This window comes from Prorops nasuta, unplaced genomic scaffold, assembly GCF_024137725.1.
Source record: "Prorops nasuta isolate Cenicafe-Biocafe unplaced genomic scaffold, Cenicafe_Pnas_1.2 PNAS00018, whole genome shotgun sequence".
Classification (NCBI taxonomy): domain Eukaryota; kingdom Metazoa; phylum Arthropoda; class Insecta; order Hymenoptera; family Bethylidae; genus Prorops; species Prorops nasuta.
Window position 1 is genome coordinate 1,440,107 of NW_027116815.1, and position 15,109 is coordinate 1,455,215.

Consider the following 15,109-nt stretch of genomic DNA (forward strand, 5'->3'; position numbering starts at 1 on the left):
TCTCGATCTCATCGATCTCCCGTTCTTCTTTGTTGCCGCAACGAAGACGGTATCAATAATAAAATTCTATTTATCTCGCAGTTATACTTATTTCTTCCTACCATTTTTCACTCTTCGCTTCTCAGGTAAGTTTTTACATAGGTAAACCAGGTGTTACGTATATATAGTAGATGGAGAAACTTCCTCAAGGAGAGTCGGGGTTTTCTCAGGTGAGAAGCTACCTGAAACACCCACGCACGTCGATCTCGAACGCGAATCTCTGCCGGTCTTCTCCGTTCCGCGCCATATTTGGCTATTCTCGGATCCTTCGCAGTGCCATTGCACTTTGCTTTCCATCGCGAGAAAAATTTCGCTTTTATGCCACCCCACCTGGGCTTCCAAGAAGCGTTCTCCGATGCTTCGAGTGGAATTTCGGAGACCCCCGTCCATCACTGGCATTTTCCACTTGCTCGCTGGACCGGCGAGCAGGGAGCGAAGGAAATTGGTCGGTAATGGCCAATGGCGGGATAACTCAGATTCGCGTCGAAGGAAGTTTATTTAGTACCTGCGTTGGAAACTCCGCGTACTTCGGTTGTCCAACATCATGAACCTAACCTGCACCGTAAGTACATCCTTCCATACCTTCAATTAGATAAGAAAAGATTAATAATTCACGTACATGTAGAAGTAAAGTGGTTCTAAACTATATACGTCTGATGAAACGACGAAGAATGAAAATTTCGAGGGTGTTAACCTCGACAACGCGAATCGTTTGGAATCATGGACCGAGTATGTGGTGTAGGTTACGTTCTACCCCTTCGATTAAATAAAAAAGGGATAATTCGAGTTTCGAGGGATTCCGGGACGATAGGACATAAGTCGAGCGAAGACATAGCTGATGGAGGAATGCGAATGATGTGAAAGATTGCAAAGAGAGAATGAAAGAGGGAATGAACGATGGACAGCACCGCTGGACAAAAGGATCGGTGGAACGCGAAGCTGGACTCGCTCGGGGGGAAGAAAGCTCCTTGCAGGGGAGGAGGAGGAGAGGAGGAGGAAGAGGGAAGGGGGATGGCAGTAGAAAAAGGAGAGAGAGTGAGGTTAAACGTAAGAAAGAGAGGTTAGGTTAGGACATAGAGGGCGTGGGCGCCCAAGGCCTTCTGCTCGCCATTTACGGAGTCGAATGAACCGCGCAGATCGGTGAGGAGCCAAGGAGCCAGGCTGGGAAGATGAGTGCGCGGGGGGAGTGGGGGTAAACGGAGACAGTCTCGCCATTTTAGTCGCCGAGTAAACTGGACAGACCACTCGAAACTTTGCCCGTCGATTCTCTTTTCGGTATCCCTCGTTCGATAACCCCTCATTGGCCAAAGACCGCAATCTTGCCTCCCCCCTCCCCTCTCCCTAAATCACCACTATAATTTTCGTTTAAAAAATTCATGCGAGAATCATCGCTTAAAGTATCGAGACCCAGTATGAAAAAAAATCTGAATTCTTTATCGGTCACTGCGCATGGTAAAGTGCAAGGTTAAAATTGGAACATTATTTTGGAGAGAGACAAAAAATTGCAATTTTAAAAATTTGAATTCTTTTGAAAATTTTAACGAGAATGGACGAGGAGTATATTTTAGAATGAAAAGATTTAATATTTTTTGCAAGGTAGTATAATTTTTCCTCTTCGTAATACGTAACTTTCTTCTCCGCTACTAAAACCACTATTACCACCTCCAACGCTTGATTAATCGATCAAGTATCACTTTTCCCGCATGGGCGAGCCATCCCCCAGATGAATATACACCACGAAGAAGATAAGCGTGAGAATAATTGCCCTCCATTTTCTGCATTGTCCGCGAATATCGGAAAGTTATTTATTGCCACGTTGCGATAAGCGGAATAGAAATTCGGGGGATTGTGCGAGAGCGTTTACATTTTTCTCCGGGAATTATTCTTGAATAGGAATTTGCGGTATTATGGTAAATATATATATATATATATATATATATATTGTGTACACTACACACACTTGCGCGCTCGAGTGTGCGTCGTCAGTACGGCAAGGGAGCACAATGCACTCTCGCGCAGATACGCCCAAGGAATCCACTGTAATTAAAGGGTCGTCGGATAAAGGTATTAAATAAGGTCTTGCCTCGAGCCGAAGAAACTCGAGAGAAGGGGGGAAGGGGAAGGAAAAATTCGTTATCAGCGAATTCTTGGGAGATGAGCGTGAAGGATCGCGCACCGAAATTCGTAAATCATCGGTTGACGCGAGATCGCAATTACCAGCGAATCCCTGCTTGAAAATTTATAGCGCTATCAACTTCATTAACCTTCGTACCGCCGTGCGCAATATTATCCCTCTGTGTATACAGTATAATTGAATCGATTCATTCCCCTTTGGAAATTTCGAGAAAAGCTTTTCCCACGACGACAATGAACGTGTTCAACTTTTCCAGAATCATCCATGTACGTACACACGCTCTCGAAATGAAAAATACACGAAACGTTTGCTAAACCACTCAGCTGAGGTATACATTTGGCATACACATGCACATTTGTATTCTCATTGTTTACACTGGTCAACAACGTGTACAAATACCTGGGGATTGATACGTGCTCGGCACACTCCACTAGCACGCGAGACGCGCAGAGAAATTCTTCTCCAGCACGCAAGAAATTTTTCAGAGTCCGAAAGTGAGGTTAAATCTCTTTTAGTGATTTCACTTACGTACGGTAGCTGGTTTATATAGAGATCTTGCGACGAGAGTGACAAGAAATTGTTTTGGAAGTGGTTATGGAAAAGTTTGGGCGGTTATTGCTGGCAGTGCAGTGAGCGTTGCCCCTACTTAACCCCCCTACCACGCTCTCGCTTGCAGCTCCAACTGCAGGTTGGGGAGCTTGTGGGAGCGCTGGCTGGCTGGTTGTTGGCTGCCGGGCCAGGGGGCAGCGTCGTCGCAGGTAAAACGTTCGCGAGCGACAGAGTGGCAGTCGCGCGATCGCGTCCACGCACATCTGTGAGCCAGAGGAAACCTGCGGGGACCTCGTCCAGCAGCTACCAGATCCTCGAAAACCGTTCCTGACCCCCTCATCACGAGGTACGATCTACTTGGACGCTTCTTCTCTATCTCTCTCTCTCTCTCTCTCTTACGACAGTTGGCTGCAACCTAACCTCATCCAAACTTTTCACTTTTCCCAGCCCGTGTAACTTATCCGTCCACAAGTCGTCAGTGCTCTTATCTCCATTCGACTGTCGACCAGACGTCACGGATAACGTTTCGGTGAAAGCGTTGCGTAGGTGATTCGATAATAACCCAATTACCCCTGGTGTTTCGTCAACGGTTGGCACAATTGCAAATAGTACAGTGCATTCTTGGTAGTGGAAGGAAATATGCCAAGTGGACAATTTACGACGGATACGCGATATTCGTCCCGTTGTTTTTCTCACTGTGGATGACTCTCGACGGAAACGAGAGAAAGCTCGCGGCGATCGGTGTGCAATTTGATCAGGATGTGTGGCACGAGTTTCCTAACGATGGAGAATCGCAGAGACCTTGGTTCGAAAAAGGGAAAATAGAGAATCGTGCAAAGTAAAAATCTGTCAGGAGCAATGAGCTCATTGATGGGAATTCAAATGCAGAGGAGAAGCAGTGTGGGTGGAGTTTAACGCGCGTGCCTACGCAAATTGTGCGCGGGCGCAAAGGCGCGATCTCCAAAGTGCGTCGGCGTTTCACAAATGCTCCTCGTGAGAAGTATCGCAGGCCAGTTTGGACAGGAGGAATTTCGCTGACAAACGTGCCGAGCGACACGCTGATATTTCTCCGCCACTGGTAGAGCTGTATTATTATTATCAGTAGCCACTAATTTGGAGAGAGTGTTCGGTCGGGATCGATAGGGTTTGCGAAGGTAAAGAAGAAGGAGGAGAAGAAGAAGAAGTGAAAAAGAAGGAGGAACGGTGCAACGGGGCACGAGCCTTGGATCCGTAACAAAGCCTCCTCGGATTTCTCGGCTCGGAACGGCAGATACCGTTCCGCTCAACGATTCACCTTGGTTACTTCAATTTCGTCCTCTCTCTTCTTCTTCTTCTGCCTCTGTCTTTCTCGCGCTCTGGATAGAGCCCGGCCGTGGACGCTTCGAAAGCACTTTGCTCTCTGCTATGCTCCTCTGCAAAAGAACGACGACATTGAACGAGATACTCGAATAACGTTCCCTGGCTATGTCTGAAGCTAGAGGAAAATTCGATAACACACTTTTACCTATGCATTGTTTTAACGTCTCTCTCTCTCTCTCTCTTTCTCTCTTTCTCTCTCACACGTAAACAACACATACCCGCTCACTCCTCTCTAATATTTACCAAGCGTAACGAGAAATCAGCCTCTTGGTATTCTTCCCAGCACGTCGTGGGTTTTGTTTTGGCCAATTATGTTTCATATTAATAAGCGCATGAGTAATGGAAGAGCGTATGACTAAGGCAAATAGAATTTTGTCCAAGAGAGGAATTATAAGAGAAGAACAGGCCGAGTCATGGCAGGCAAGGTAAACTGAAATAAAGTTGCTGAGGAGAGTTAATGAGTGGAAAAAGTAAGCATTGCTCGCCATCAGACTGCGGGAGAATCCAGAGATGGGTAAAAGACATTCTTTGCCTTAGGAAACTCGTCCGCAGATATGATCTGGCTATTTGAAGAAAGTCTCATTTGCTGCTACACGAGGAACGGCTATAAATTACGAAGTGCAAGGTTCCTCGCTTCTCCCTCTCTCTTTTCGGCTTTACGAGTGCGGTAAATAGGAAATTTTAGTGCCGCGAGCCTCTCGCTTATTCAACATGGAAAAATGGAGAATGTTTTCTTGCAGTTTGGGGGATGAGAGACTCGTTGACCTTCATTGTTGGGCTTATCTTGGAATTTTACGATCGGGCTCGGTCTGCTCGAACAACAACAAACGACCAACGAGATTCTTGGAAGGAGCGTGGCACACGCGTACCGAGAAGCGGGTAACAACAGTCGACCCAGTAGCAGATCGTTTTTTGTTTTGGGCTTTTCGGCAAAAAGACTCGATATAACGGATGTAATACAAGGAAGTCCTCGTCGAGTTTGTGTTTATTTCTCTCGCTGCAAACTTCTCGGTAAAACTATTTTACTTTCGCTCGACGAGAAAATCGGAAGAAATGAGAAACTACCGTTGCCCTGTGGCATGCCTGCTGAATCGAAGAGATTATGCGGGTTGTTTACAGCGATGTAGCCGGTGTATCGTTGGTGACTGGCGTGTTTCGAGTGGATGGTATAAAATGAGGGGTAAAAAAGCTTTTTGGCAAGTAGTTGTTGGTGCGAGCGAAAGACGGCGGTATCCTCTTTGCTTGCTTTTCTCGTTCTTTCTCCACCGTTCCTTTTCATTCCGTTCTCTCTCTCTCTCTCTCTCTCTCCCTTCTCTTCCCCCACGCTGGACTTTCGTCTGGCCGAAGAACCGGTCTCGCCGTTTCTCGATTTTGCCTCGCGAACGCGCTGCTCGACTCCGGCAGCCATCTTGGATCCGGTCGCTCTGACGTCACTGGTACGCGCTCGCTCTCAAGCTCGCTTCGCCTGGAGTCACGCAAATCCACCGACCAAAACCATCGCGATTCATCAACATCCATACACACTCGTGCAGTTTTTCTCTCCAACTTTATCTTTTCTGCTTCATTGTTCGCACTTCCGGTACCACGCCAATGTGTCGTAAGAGGCAATATTACAGTGGAGATACGACGAACGCGTGACCCGTAAAAGTATAATGACAACCAAAGGACATTTTTCCTCCTGCCTTTATTAAACGAGCGAATGAACCGAAACTTCTCAATAACCCCCAAGTCAATTACACCTTGCGCTGTGTACCGATAATAACCAGCTGGCAGATTTATCTTTTACTGCATTTTACGCAACATCCGACAACCAACAGTCCTTTCGTCCCTTTTTTTTGCACCTTCCACGTTGAAAAGTGTCGCGCAGAGTCTTCCCCTGCAGCCTGCTATGCTTTGACTCGACCAATCGCCATTGGTTGACGCAAAATGATACACACTCTTCGTTTTGAACCGTTTTTTTTCTCACGAGAAGGAAATAATTTTACCCGAGCACAATTGCGACAAAAACAAGATAGTTGCCCCTGACTTTTCTTTTGTGCTCTTCATTTTGCATCCAGCTTACGCTTATCCATAAAAATAGTCGAGCTAGCAACGTCGCAACTGTGTCACCAAGTTTGTTACACAATTTACCGGAATGACAATGAGACTGTCCTTAAGGCGACGTGAAAATTACACGAGGCAAACTAATAATTTAGCCATTCCCTCGAAACTTTTCTCGCGATGCCATCGGAATTCCACGGTACCTTGGCAAGCGCGAATCGTTTCGAATAAGGGAAAAGTGTGATTTTTCGCTTTTTTCCTTCTCGTCTGGATTGCGTAACGAGCGCAGACGGCTGTCAAACGTGTCAGGCTTCGCCTCTGCGATATTCTCGTCGAGCACATAACAGGTCCGTGCACTCGGTCGTAACAGGAATCATAACAAAAGTCTGTAAAAATGTGGGATAACGGGAATCGTAGATTGCTCGCTGCCAACGCGTTTCCCAAGTTTTTCCAAAGTCGGGAAACGAACCGAGAGGGATTCCGCAAGGTGCCCTATCGGTGCATTCGCCCAAGGTCATCCGTTGAAGGGGTCGACGGGGAAAAAAAGGATCTGATAAAACTACCGGCCAATCGGATATCGCCGTTCTCCACCTCTCTCTCTCTCTCATTCTACCTTCTCTTTATCCATCAGTCAGTGGTGCGCGACTAATTCGTTCTCTCGCTCGTACCGCGACCAGCGCACAATTGCAGCAAGGACACCATTCCTTCCTTCTGGTCCGGTATAATACGGAGATATGATTTATTGTACGATTAATTTCATTTTTCTTCCAGAGGGGACCTCGTCGAGTGGAAACGATTGGGCAGAATAGAGAAATGTGCGTGAGTGGTCAACTCGGACACGAATTGGTGGTGTCCCAGTCGAGAAACAGTGAAAGTTTAGCGAGGCTTTGCGCAACGAGATCGACGTTGTCTCCTTCGAATACTGGTTAGCTTCGTTCGACTTTAAAGGCTCGGCGGACTTTCAGAGCCACTGGGCGTGAACGTCACACTTGCATAAATCATCGAGCCAATCTATCCTATCCGCTTGGCACAATTAAAAACGTTATTTATTGGAGAAACAAACAAAGGTCCCAGATGAAGAAAGAGAGAGAGAGAGAGAGAGAGAGAGAGAGAGAGAGAGAGAGAGAGAGAGAGAGGAAAGAAAAGAATAAGAGTGGTGGATTCTCTAAAAATGACCAATGACTATTTTTAATCCAAGCCAGTGTAAAATGTCACTCGGCAAATATTCGACAAAACGTTTTCGAGAATTTCGATAAATTAGACCGGACTTTTCGAACAGATTCATCGTCCGGAAATTGTCGTTTCTCACGACGCCTCTTTAATGGTTATTGGGCGCGTCCCTCCACCTCCGATCGACCGATAAATCTGTCGTTTCTGTAAATCAACGCGCGATTTTACGAACCTATCCAAGATGGTACCGGCGAGGACCGGCTATCGTGATCGCTGCACGTGTTCCACGAAAGCATGAAAAATCGCCGGGTTCTCCTATATTATATATTTGAAAAGTATGCGAAAACAAATTATTCGTAGAAAATGAATCAACCACTGTATACGAGTCAGAGGTTTATGTGTATATATATATAGCTTTTTGTTGGCCGACGTAGAATTATGCGTTGCGATAACGCAATCGCTTCGCGAAAGCAGCGTGTCGTCCTGGAAGTTCTCCTTGGGAAGAAGAAGAGGCAGAAAAAGAGGAAGGAGAAAATGGAGAAGAAACTGAGAAGACAAGTGTAGAATTAGTGTCTCTGGATTCCCGTTAAGCAATCTCGAAGAAAATTGTGAGTGTCGAGAGGCGTAGGAGCTGGTCGAGAATGAAGTTTCGACGCGAAAATCCAGCTGGAGGTGGAAAAAACTTGCTTTCGTCACACGGCAAGAATATTAACGAGGCTTCCAGCTTCTTTTCCATCATTCCTCGCAGTACTTCTCTCCGGTCTCGCTGCATCAGGGAGATAGCGTTTGGTGTCCGTTAGCCAGCAACGCTGAGCTGTTGCTTGAAAATTAATCTACTTTTATGGGAAGAGGGGGGGGGGGGGGAGAGGGGTGTAGCATGGCGAAGGTCGCGAGAACGGCACGAGAGAGTGGTTGGATAAGGCGATGGAAGGGGGTAGTCGAAAACAGAGTGGGCGAGAGCAAGGACTTTGATGTCAGCTTGAAAACTTTGGCTTCGTCAGGCAGCATTGAAACGGCTGCCTCTTACGTAATTTCAGTAATCGAATACATACACGGGCTCTTCACGTACGAACACTCGTACGCGTGTATGCATCCCAAGCGAGAGAGTCGCCTCTTTTATTTTCATATGGGATAGTAGCGTCATACCTTTACGTAATCCTTTTTTTTCCCATACTTCCTTTTTTACTCTTCTAACCTCTCTCTTTCTCTCTCTCTCGCTTATACAAATTAGACCCAGTCCTTGTGTAAAATAATAAATATATCGATTTTTCTTTCTATATTCGGTCCTGAAACAGGGTCAATTATTGTTCTCTCTTTTAACGAAAGGTTATCCAACAGTACTCTTCGGTAGTTTGATTAATTAAAATAACACATTTTTCCATTGTTTCAGGATCTCTGGAAGCCATGCGACCATAGCGAGAGTCTCCAGGGAAACGGAAAGAAAGATAGAGAGAGAGAGAGGGAAACGATAGAGAAAGAGAGAATGGTAACCAGCGCAAAAATGCAGGTATGGCGTGGAGGAATTTATTCGTGTCTGTGAACACGACAAATTACTAAAGAGTAATAGCGGTAGTAGTGGTGGTGGTAATAGTGGTAATAGTAGTAGTAGTAGTAGTAGTAATGGTGGTGGTATCTAGCCGGGAGTGCCAAGTGAATTAAGCAGGCGAGATAAGAGCGAACCACCAATAAACTTTGCTCTCCCTCGCATTGGGAAAGCTTCTTCCTGCTTGAAAGATTAATTCAGTTACGTTTTATTCCTCGAGTTACGATAAACGCCGAGGAAAAATCGTTACTTTTACTCTTTCGCAGGGAAAAGAAGCTCGGAGTAAAGAAAGATGGACGGTTAGTCTCAAACTCGCCTGGTTTTGTAATAGTAGTTGCGTTGTTTTTGTTGCTCTTAAGGCACACACTAGACAAGTAACGGTGCTGCTGCTCACTCGCCTCTGCGCATTCGAGCGTGCCAACCCCACTACGACTTAGGAATCCGTCGGAATCTCCTTCTGTTCCCCACCATCGATACGAACTTGCCTCCGGATTCCAAGTCAAAAACAAGAGTGACCAAACGCGATATTTATTTTCCCATTTCTTCGCTTTACCAACAATCGTAATACGCGTGTAAACTTTGCCATTGGCTCGACTGGAAAGGATCTCTTTTATCCCGAGAGATCGCGTGCGTGAGCGCTGAACGCGTCCAGTTGGAATTCCAGACGAACGGGGAACAGAATGACCGCGGAGTGGCGAATAAATAATGGCCGACGCGGGAATATTTATGTATATATGTATATAGCGGATGGAAAGATGGAGCGCTAGGTCTTGTCCCGATGCGAGATAGATGCATGAAATTTAATCTACGATTCGATCGTAGTCTTCAGCAGCGACCATTTTAATGAACGCTGATGATAATTGCAGATGCTGCGGATGTTGCTAGCCGTGTTATGGTTAGCTGTTCCGGGATGCCTGGGCCAGAGTAACTATGCCTCGCAGGGAAACAGCATCGAGTATCAGCCGGGCCTACCACCGAGCACGGTACTCGATGGCAAAATTACCAAGCTCGACGATCTTTCGCCAATCATCTTTTTGAATCGCACGAAAGCTTATCTGAACTGCGGGCAGGGGACCATGCAGGTCGAGCTGAAATTCGAGGAACCATTTTACGGCGTGGCTTTCGCCGATTTCGATCGAAACAGCGCGTGCATGACGAAAGGACGCGGACTCAGCAATGCCAAGCTGGAAATACCTCTGAAAGGTATGGTGATAAATGAGATACTAAAGAGGGGGGGGGGGGGGAACAAAGGATGTGACGGAAATAAGAATGCGCCCATTGTATCACGACACGATGCTTTCTTTATTACTTAGGATGCGGTACGAGGCAGGATCCTCAGCGAGTCTTCACCAACAACATAGTTGTACGCTTTCACCCTGCGCTAGAGATGGACGGCGACGAGGTTATTACCATTGTTTGCCGATACCCCCCACCAGTGGCTCCCGCACCCCCGGCTCCGCCTGCCAGCATGTGAGAATTCTCTTTTTTATACCTTTCTTTTCCTTTTGTTTTTCTTTTTGCGTCCATTAAACAGCATCAACCTTATAATTCTGTATGGCGCAGCATGGCTACTGCCACGCCATCCTTGGTCGCCGAGGCACCTCTCAAAGGATTCCAGATTCTTCTAATCATCTGCGCCATTCTCTTCCTCTCGTTGCTCCTGCTCGGCCTCGGCTGCTCCTACATGTGCCTCAAACGTAGGAACCTTCGCGTCATTCACAGGCATCCATTCCCGTCTAGCGTCACAGGCTCCGAGATCACCAAACTCTCCGGCTCCTCCCTCGGAAACATCTCCATGTTCGAAGGTTTGAGGATTCCGAGAGCCCACGCCTTATTACACGCTACTGCTGTCTCCACTTCCGGTAGCGAAGCTAATTTGGTCATCGACCATTCTGACACGCTACCCAGCGATTATCCCAGCGAGAGCCACTCAGAGGTTGGCAGCGTCAAATTTCTATTCTTAATCGTTCTCTTCCCGTATTATCCTCATTTTCTTATTTTACGTTCTTCAGGTGGACGAAGAGAGGTCACTTCCGGTGTCGTCCGCCGGTTCTTATGACAACAAAGCTTATATCCATCACGAACTACACCAACGACAAGTGGATATTCGCACTACCAGCTCTTTGTACTCGGAACAAGCGGTAGCAGATATGGAAGGAACTTCCTTGACTGCGGCCAATGCTTCAAGGATAGCGTTATCACGACATCCGGTCGCCGTTCCTATCGAGCCTAAATTCGATGTGCAAATGAGGGTGAAAAAAGCGCCACCGCCACCACCCAGTCCTTTGCCATCAGAGTCCGACGTAGCCAGCATCGCGCTCGAGAGGAATCTCACCACCATCTTGGAGAGAGAAGAGTCCAGCATGACCCGAACCCTGGAGAGCCCACCGCCGAGAATGACGACATTCTCCTATATTCCAGAGTTGCACATGCCACCTGGCGGAGGGACTTCCAGTACATCTACCATTTCGCGTCAACAAACTCCGCCGGTTTACTCAAGAATCCTGCGAAAACAGGCGGAGAGGGAAATCACCACTACCACCATGACCCAAGACAGGCTTCCAGTCTCTCCCGACATATTGCCTCGGCTCCACAAGCCGAGGTCCTTAACTTCCTTGAACACCGAGCTAACTGAGACGAGGTCCTTGACCGAGGTCACGGATATGTCCCACGCCAAGTACAGGGTCGCCAGTATTTTGGCGCCCACCCCACCACCTCCACCTCCTATCGTCCCCACCACTACGACTACCCACGCAGCCATGCAACATAGGGATCATCGAATGACACGCGAGGAAATTGCTGAGCCTCTCGTCCAACCACAGGTGCTGGCTCCGAGGCGGCCGGAGATAACCACTCACGAAGTGGACGACGTATTCCTTAGAACTGTTACGGAGAAGAAGACCATTGAGGACGTTGAGCGTCATCGTCGCCAAGTGACGGAATACAGAGCGAAACCACCTCCTGATCCCAAGTGGGATGTCACTATAAGGAATTATCCAACGGAAGAGTTGCCTCCGCCACCACCGGAATGGGAAAACTTTTCGGATGTTAGTTCGGCTTCCAATTTGACGATAACCAACGAACCGAATGTTCAAGCTGTCGACGAGGAGCCAGATGCGAATATAGAGCCGACCTATACGACACGTGCCGATATTCCGAGACCAACGCAAACTCGTCATCTGCGGGACGGTACACCATCCGAATGGTTGAATAGATTGTCCCGAGTACTGGAGCCTCAATATGCTTCCGAGCTGAGCGAAACGGAACGAGTCAAGTGGCGAGAGATCATCACCACCGAGAGCACCCTGAGGACACTCCTAACGGAAGCCATTGTTCGCGAGGATTACGAGCTGATCCGCAAGGACGCGCGTTATACGAACTTATTCCCACCAGCCAAGTGGGACGTCATTATAAGAATCTTGAGCCCTCCAACACAGGCGAGCTCTACTTCGTCCTCGAGCGTTCATAAGGGTGCTCATGGACAGAGATACAAACGATCCAAATCATCGGATTGGGAGACCAGGTCGAGAAGGTCGTCCTTGCCAACTCTATACGAGTATGAGAGTGACGGCGGTAGCTCTGCAAGAACCTTCGGAGCACAAAGCCACAGGTTGCAGATGCAGACTGCAACGGTTGCCGGAAGTCAGACTGGAAGACTGCGACGATTAACGCCCAGTCATAGAGGAGGTCCCTGCAGTGAAGCGGATCTCCGATCAATGTCGGAAATGACAGTGAGAGATTTCGCTAGAGCTGACAGGGATGACCTCACCAGTCTGAGTTCGTTCGAGGGAGCTGACTCTCTCGTAAGGTCGCTAAGTCAGCCAAGTCTGGCGAGGTCGGGTTCGGAATTCACCGAACATTGGGGTGTCCCCTCGGCCATAATGGATCTGCCTGGATGGACCGGTGACGAAGAGGGGATCAGTTCCACTGATACCACTCCTAGACCCATCAGGCGCGGTGATAGACTCGAGGTTCTGGCCAGTTTAGAGGACGTGGCTCGTCAATATCAACCCATGAGTACTTTCACCGCGAGATCAACGCGTTACACCGAACGCACCGTCACCGAGAGTCAGCGCGCACCCTCCAATTGGTTTCACGATGATTCGGAACCTGAGATGCAGATCTAAATAATCTCCGATGCTTCCTAACAGGCACATTCGGAGACAAAGAGAATCCTCTGGTCCAAATTATATTAGTAACCTGGACCACTATGTTCGATCTATTGATTACATGATCTCACCAAACGCTAGTGGAGCGTGGCACAAAGTGGTCCAATCGTTGTATCGATCCAACGATGTTTAAATGGTTATTCGGATACGTTGGGTTCGGGAAAATTTAGAGGATGCTTAGAGGAGTGGCCCAATTTATATTTTTAATATCCGAATAAATAATCATACTGCCCTCCTTTCTACCTCCGAACAAACGCTCACTGCCCTGATAGTCCTCCAGCTCGAGGATTCTCTATCCTTTTTTGAATCTGATTTTTCACATCCCCCTTTACTCTCGTATATTGAGGAGCGAAAAAAATTGAAAGAACGTCTTCTCAACGCCGTTTTCTTCACTCGCTACTCGGCTGAACGAGCACAAGTGGGACTGTAGAATGCGGCGGGACGTCGATTGAATTATTTGAAGATCGATGTGGGCAAAACGCTCTTATAGTTAGACGTACGAATCGGCGGCAGTTGCGATCTCTCGATTAACCGCGCAACGCTGTTCGTTCTCAGCTTCCTAACCCGATTCCCATCGCGTTCTCGTACACGCTTCTTTCTCGCTCGACATAATATATGTATCCTCTTTATCCTTTCTCCTCCTACCTTAAAATCGTCTAAAAAGAATCCGGCCAGCTTTATTGGCTGCCCTCCCTTGTATATTGTAATGAGCGGTACGGCTGCGATAATAGTCTATTTTAATAGGTAACGAAACATACGGTGCTGGGTTATACGCTTCAACGTTAGCTAGGATCCCCCTTTAAAGGACCTAACCCTCTCAAATTAAATGTACCTCGGCCGCAAATCTGACCGCGAATTCTGCGCGCCTATTCCTCTTTCCTCTCTCCTTCCCCCCTTTACCACCCTAAACTATCCCAACACATGTTTATTCATTGTACCCGTAGTGGTTATTTACGAGTCTCCAAAAGTGAAACGTCTGCTACAAAGTATTTTTCTACGAAGGAATTATAAATGGCTGGTCTCTTGCCTACACTCCGTTTTGGTCTATTTTCTGTATAAATGCGTTATTATTCAATAGTCGAAAATTTTACATCGACTTTAAACATTAGAAACGATGATTATGACGACAACGACGACAATGATGATGATCTGTACTGATAATTTTATTATTGCCGAAATAAACATAACGATGCTTTTACTATTTCCTGTTGTTTTCTCTTCTTCCATTAATTTTCATAAAAATATCCATAAGTATTTATGAATAATCTTGAATTATCGAATTTTCTAGATGAAAAGTTTTCTTAAAGGATGGTGCAATAACTGTTTAAAGTCGGCTGCTCGGAATTACGTCGTGCATACAACGTCCAAGTCGCTGAAATAATTCGATATTAAAGTTTACGACATACTTTGTTAAAATATATATTCTTCTGCATAGTAAGAAGCTATTGTGAAAAGAAAATTTAAAAAATTTTTAATTCCACAGCACTTGAAAAAAACACTTAAGAAAACATTTGCAGAAATAATGACGAGAAAACTGCGTTTAAGGTCTCCTCTATCTAGCGCATCGACTTACGGTTCGGGTAAACATTCTTCAGGCTTCGAATTAATTTTTTAGGTAATAAAGAAAGAAAAAAAAAATAGATTTTATTCCGCCCTCCCCTTAACACAGAAGATAATACCGCCGTCCAGTCTCGTTGTGGAAATGGAAAACAATCCGGAGGTCGCAGAGGCAATTCAGCATTGGAATATCGGCGACATTACGACATCGATTCCCCACCACACCGAGAGGACGATTCATGACGACCCCACCTTCGTTCTATGACAATGAGACGGATGAAAGCTTGTTCGATCCACCAAACCGGATAAATCTATACACCTTGATGAAAACGTATTTTTAATACATACACGAAGCAAACTAAAAACACGATAAAACAGGTTTCGTTGATTTTTAGTACAACGCGAGTACGTACATTTGCAATGCGAAATGGGGGAACAGGGAAAAGCTTTATCCCTCGCCACAATTGTTACGATGTTTAAAATATTATTTAGATTCCAAGTGAAGGGTAATAATGCTGTAATCGAGCAAGTTCCCCCATCGATCGAGAA

The 15,109-nt window shown here is 46.6% G+C and overlaps 1 protein-coding gene across 4 annotated transcripts; it reads left to right on the top strand.

Moving 5' to 3' along the window:
* The first annotated feature begins 2,937 nt into the window (after positions 1–2,937).
* pot (papillote) lies at positions 2,938–14,204 on the top strand. Of its 4 annotated transcripts, none has more exons than XM_066738176.1 (6): positions 2,938–3,068; positions 8,682–8,798; positions 9,701–10,037; positions 10,148–10,304; positions 10,398–10,770; positions 10,847–14,204. In XM_066738176.1, the coding sequence occupies exons 2-6, from the start codon at positions 8,775–8,777 to the stop codon at positions 12,959–12,961; spliced, it is 3,006 nt and encodes a 1,001-aa protein (XP_066594273.1). In that variant the 5' UTR covers positions 2,938–3,068; positions 8,682–8,774; the 3' UTR covers positions 12,962–14,204. The 4 variants fall into 4 exon arrangements, with proteins under 4 accessions (XP_066594273.1, XP_066594276.1, XP_066594275.1 ...); XM_066738179.1 differs by lacking the exon at positions 2,938–3,068 and adding an exon at positions 3,248–3,264; XM_066738178.1 differs by lacking the exon at positions 2,938–3,068 and adding an exon at positions 3,784–3,800.
* Positions 14,205–15,109: the final 905 nt, after the last annotated feature.

What these genes read in the sequence shown, in the direction of transcription:
- pot (XM_066738176.1), top strand. Translation starts at nt 8,775, where the DNA reads ATGGTAACCAGCGCAAAAATGCAG. An exon ending in TAACCAGCGCAAAAATGCAG is followed by an intron (nt 8,799 to 9,700) that starts GTATGGCGTGGA and finishes TGATAATTGCAG; the next exon opens with ATGCTGCGGATGTTGCTAGC. An exon ending in CCGGCTCCGCCTGCCAGCAT is followed by an intron (nt 10,305 to 10,397) that starts GTGAGAATTCTC and finishes TGTATGGCGCAG; the next exon opens with CATGGCTACTGCCACGCCAT.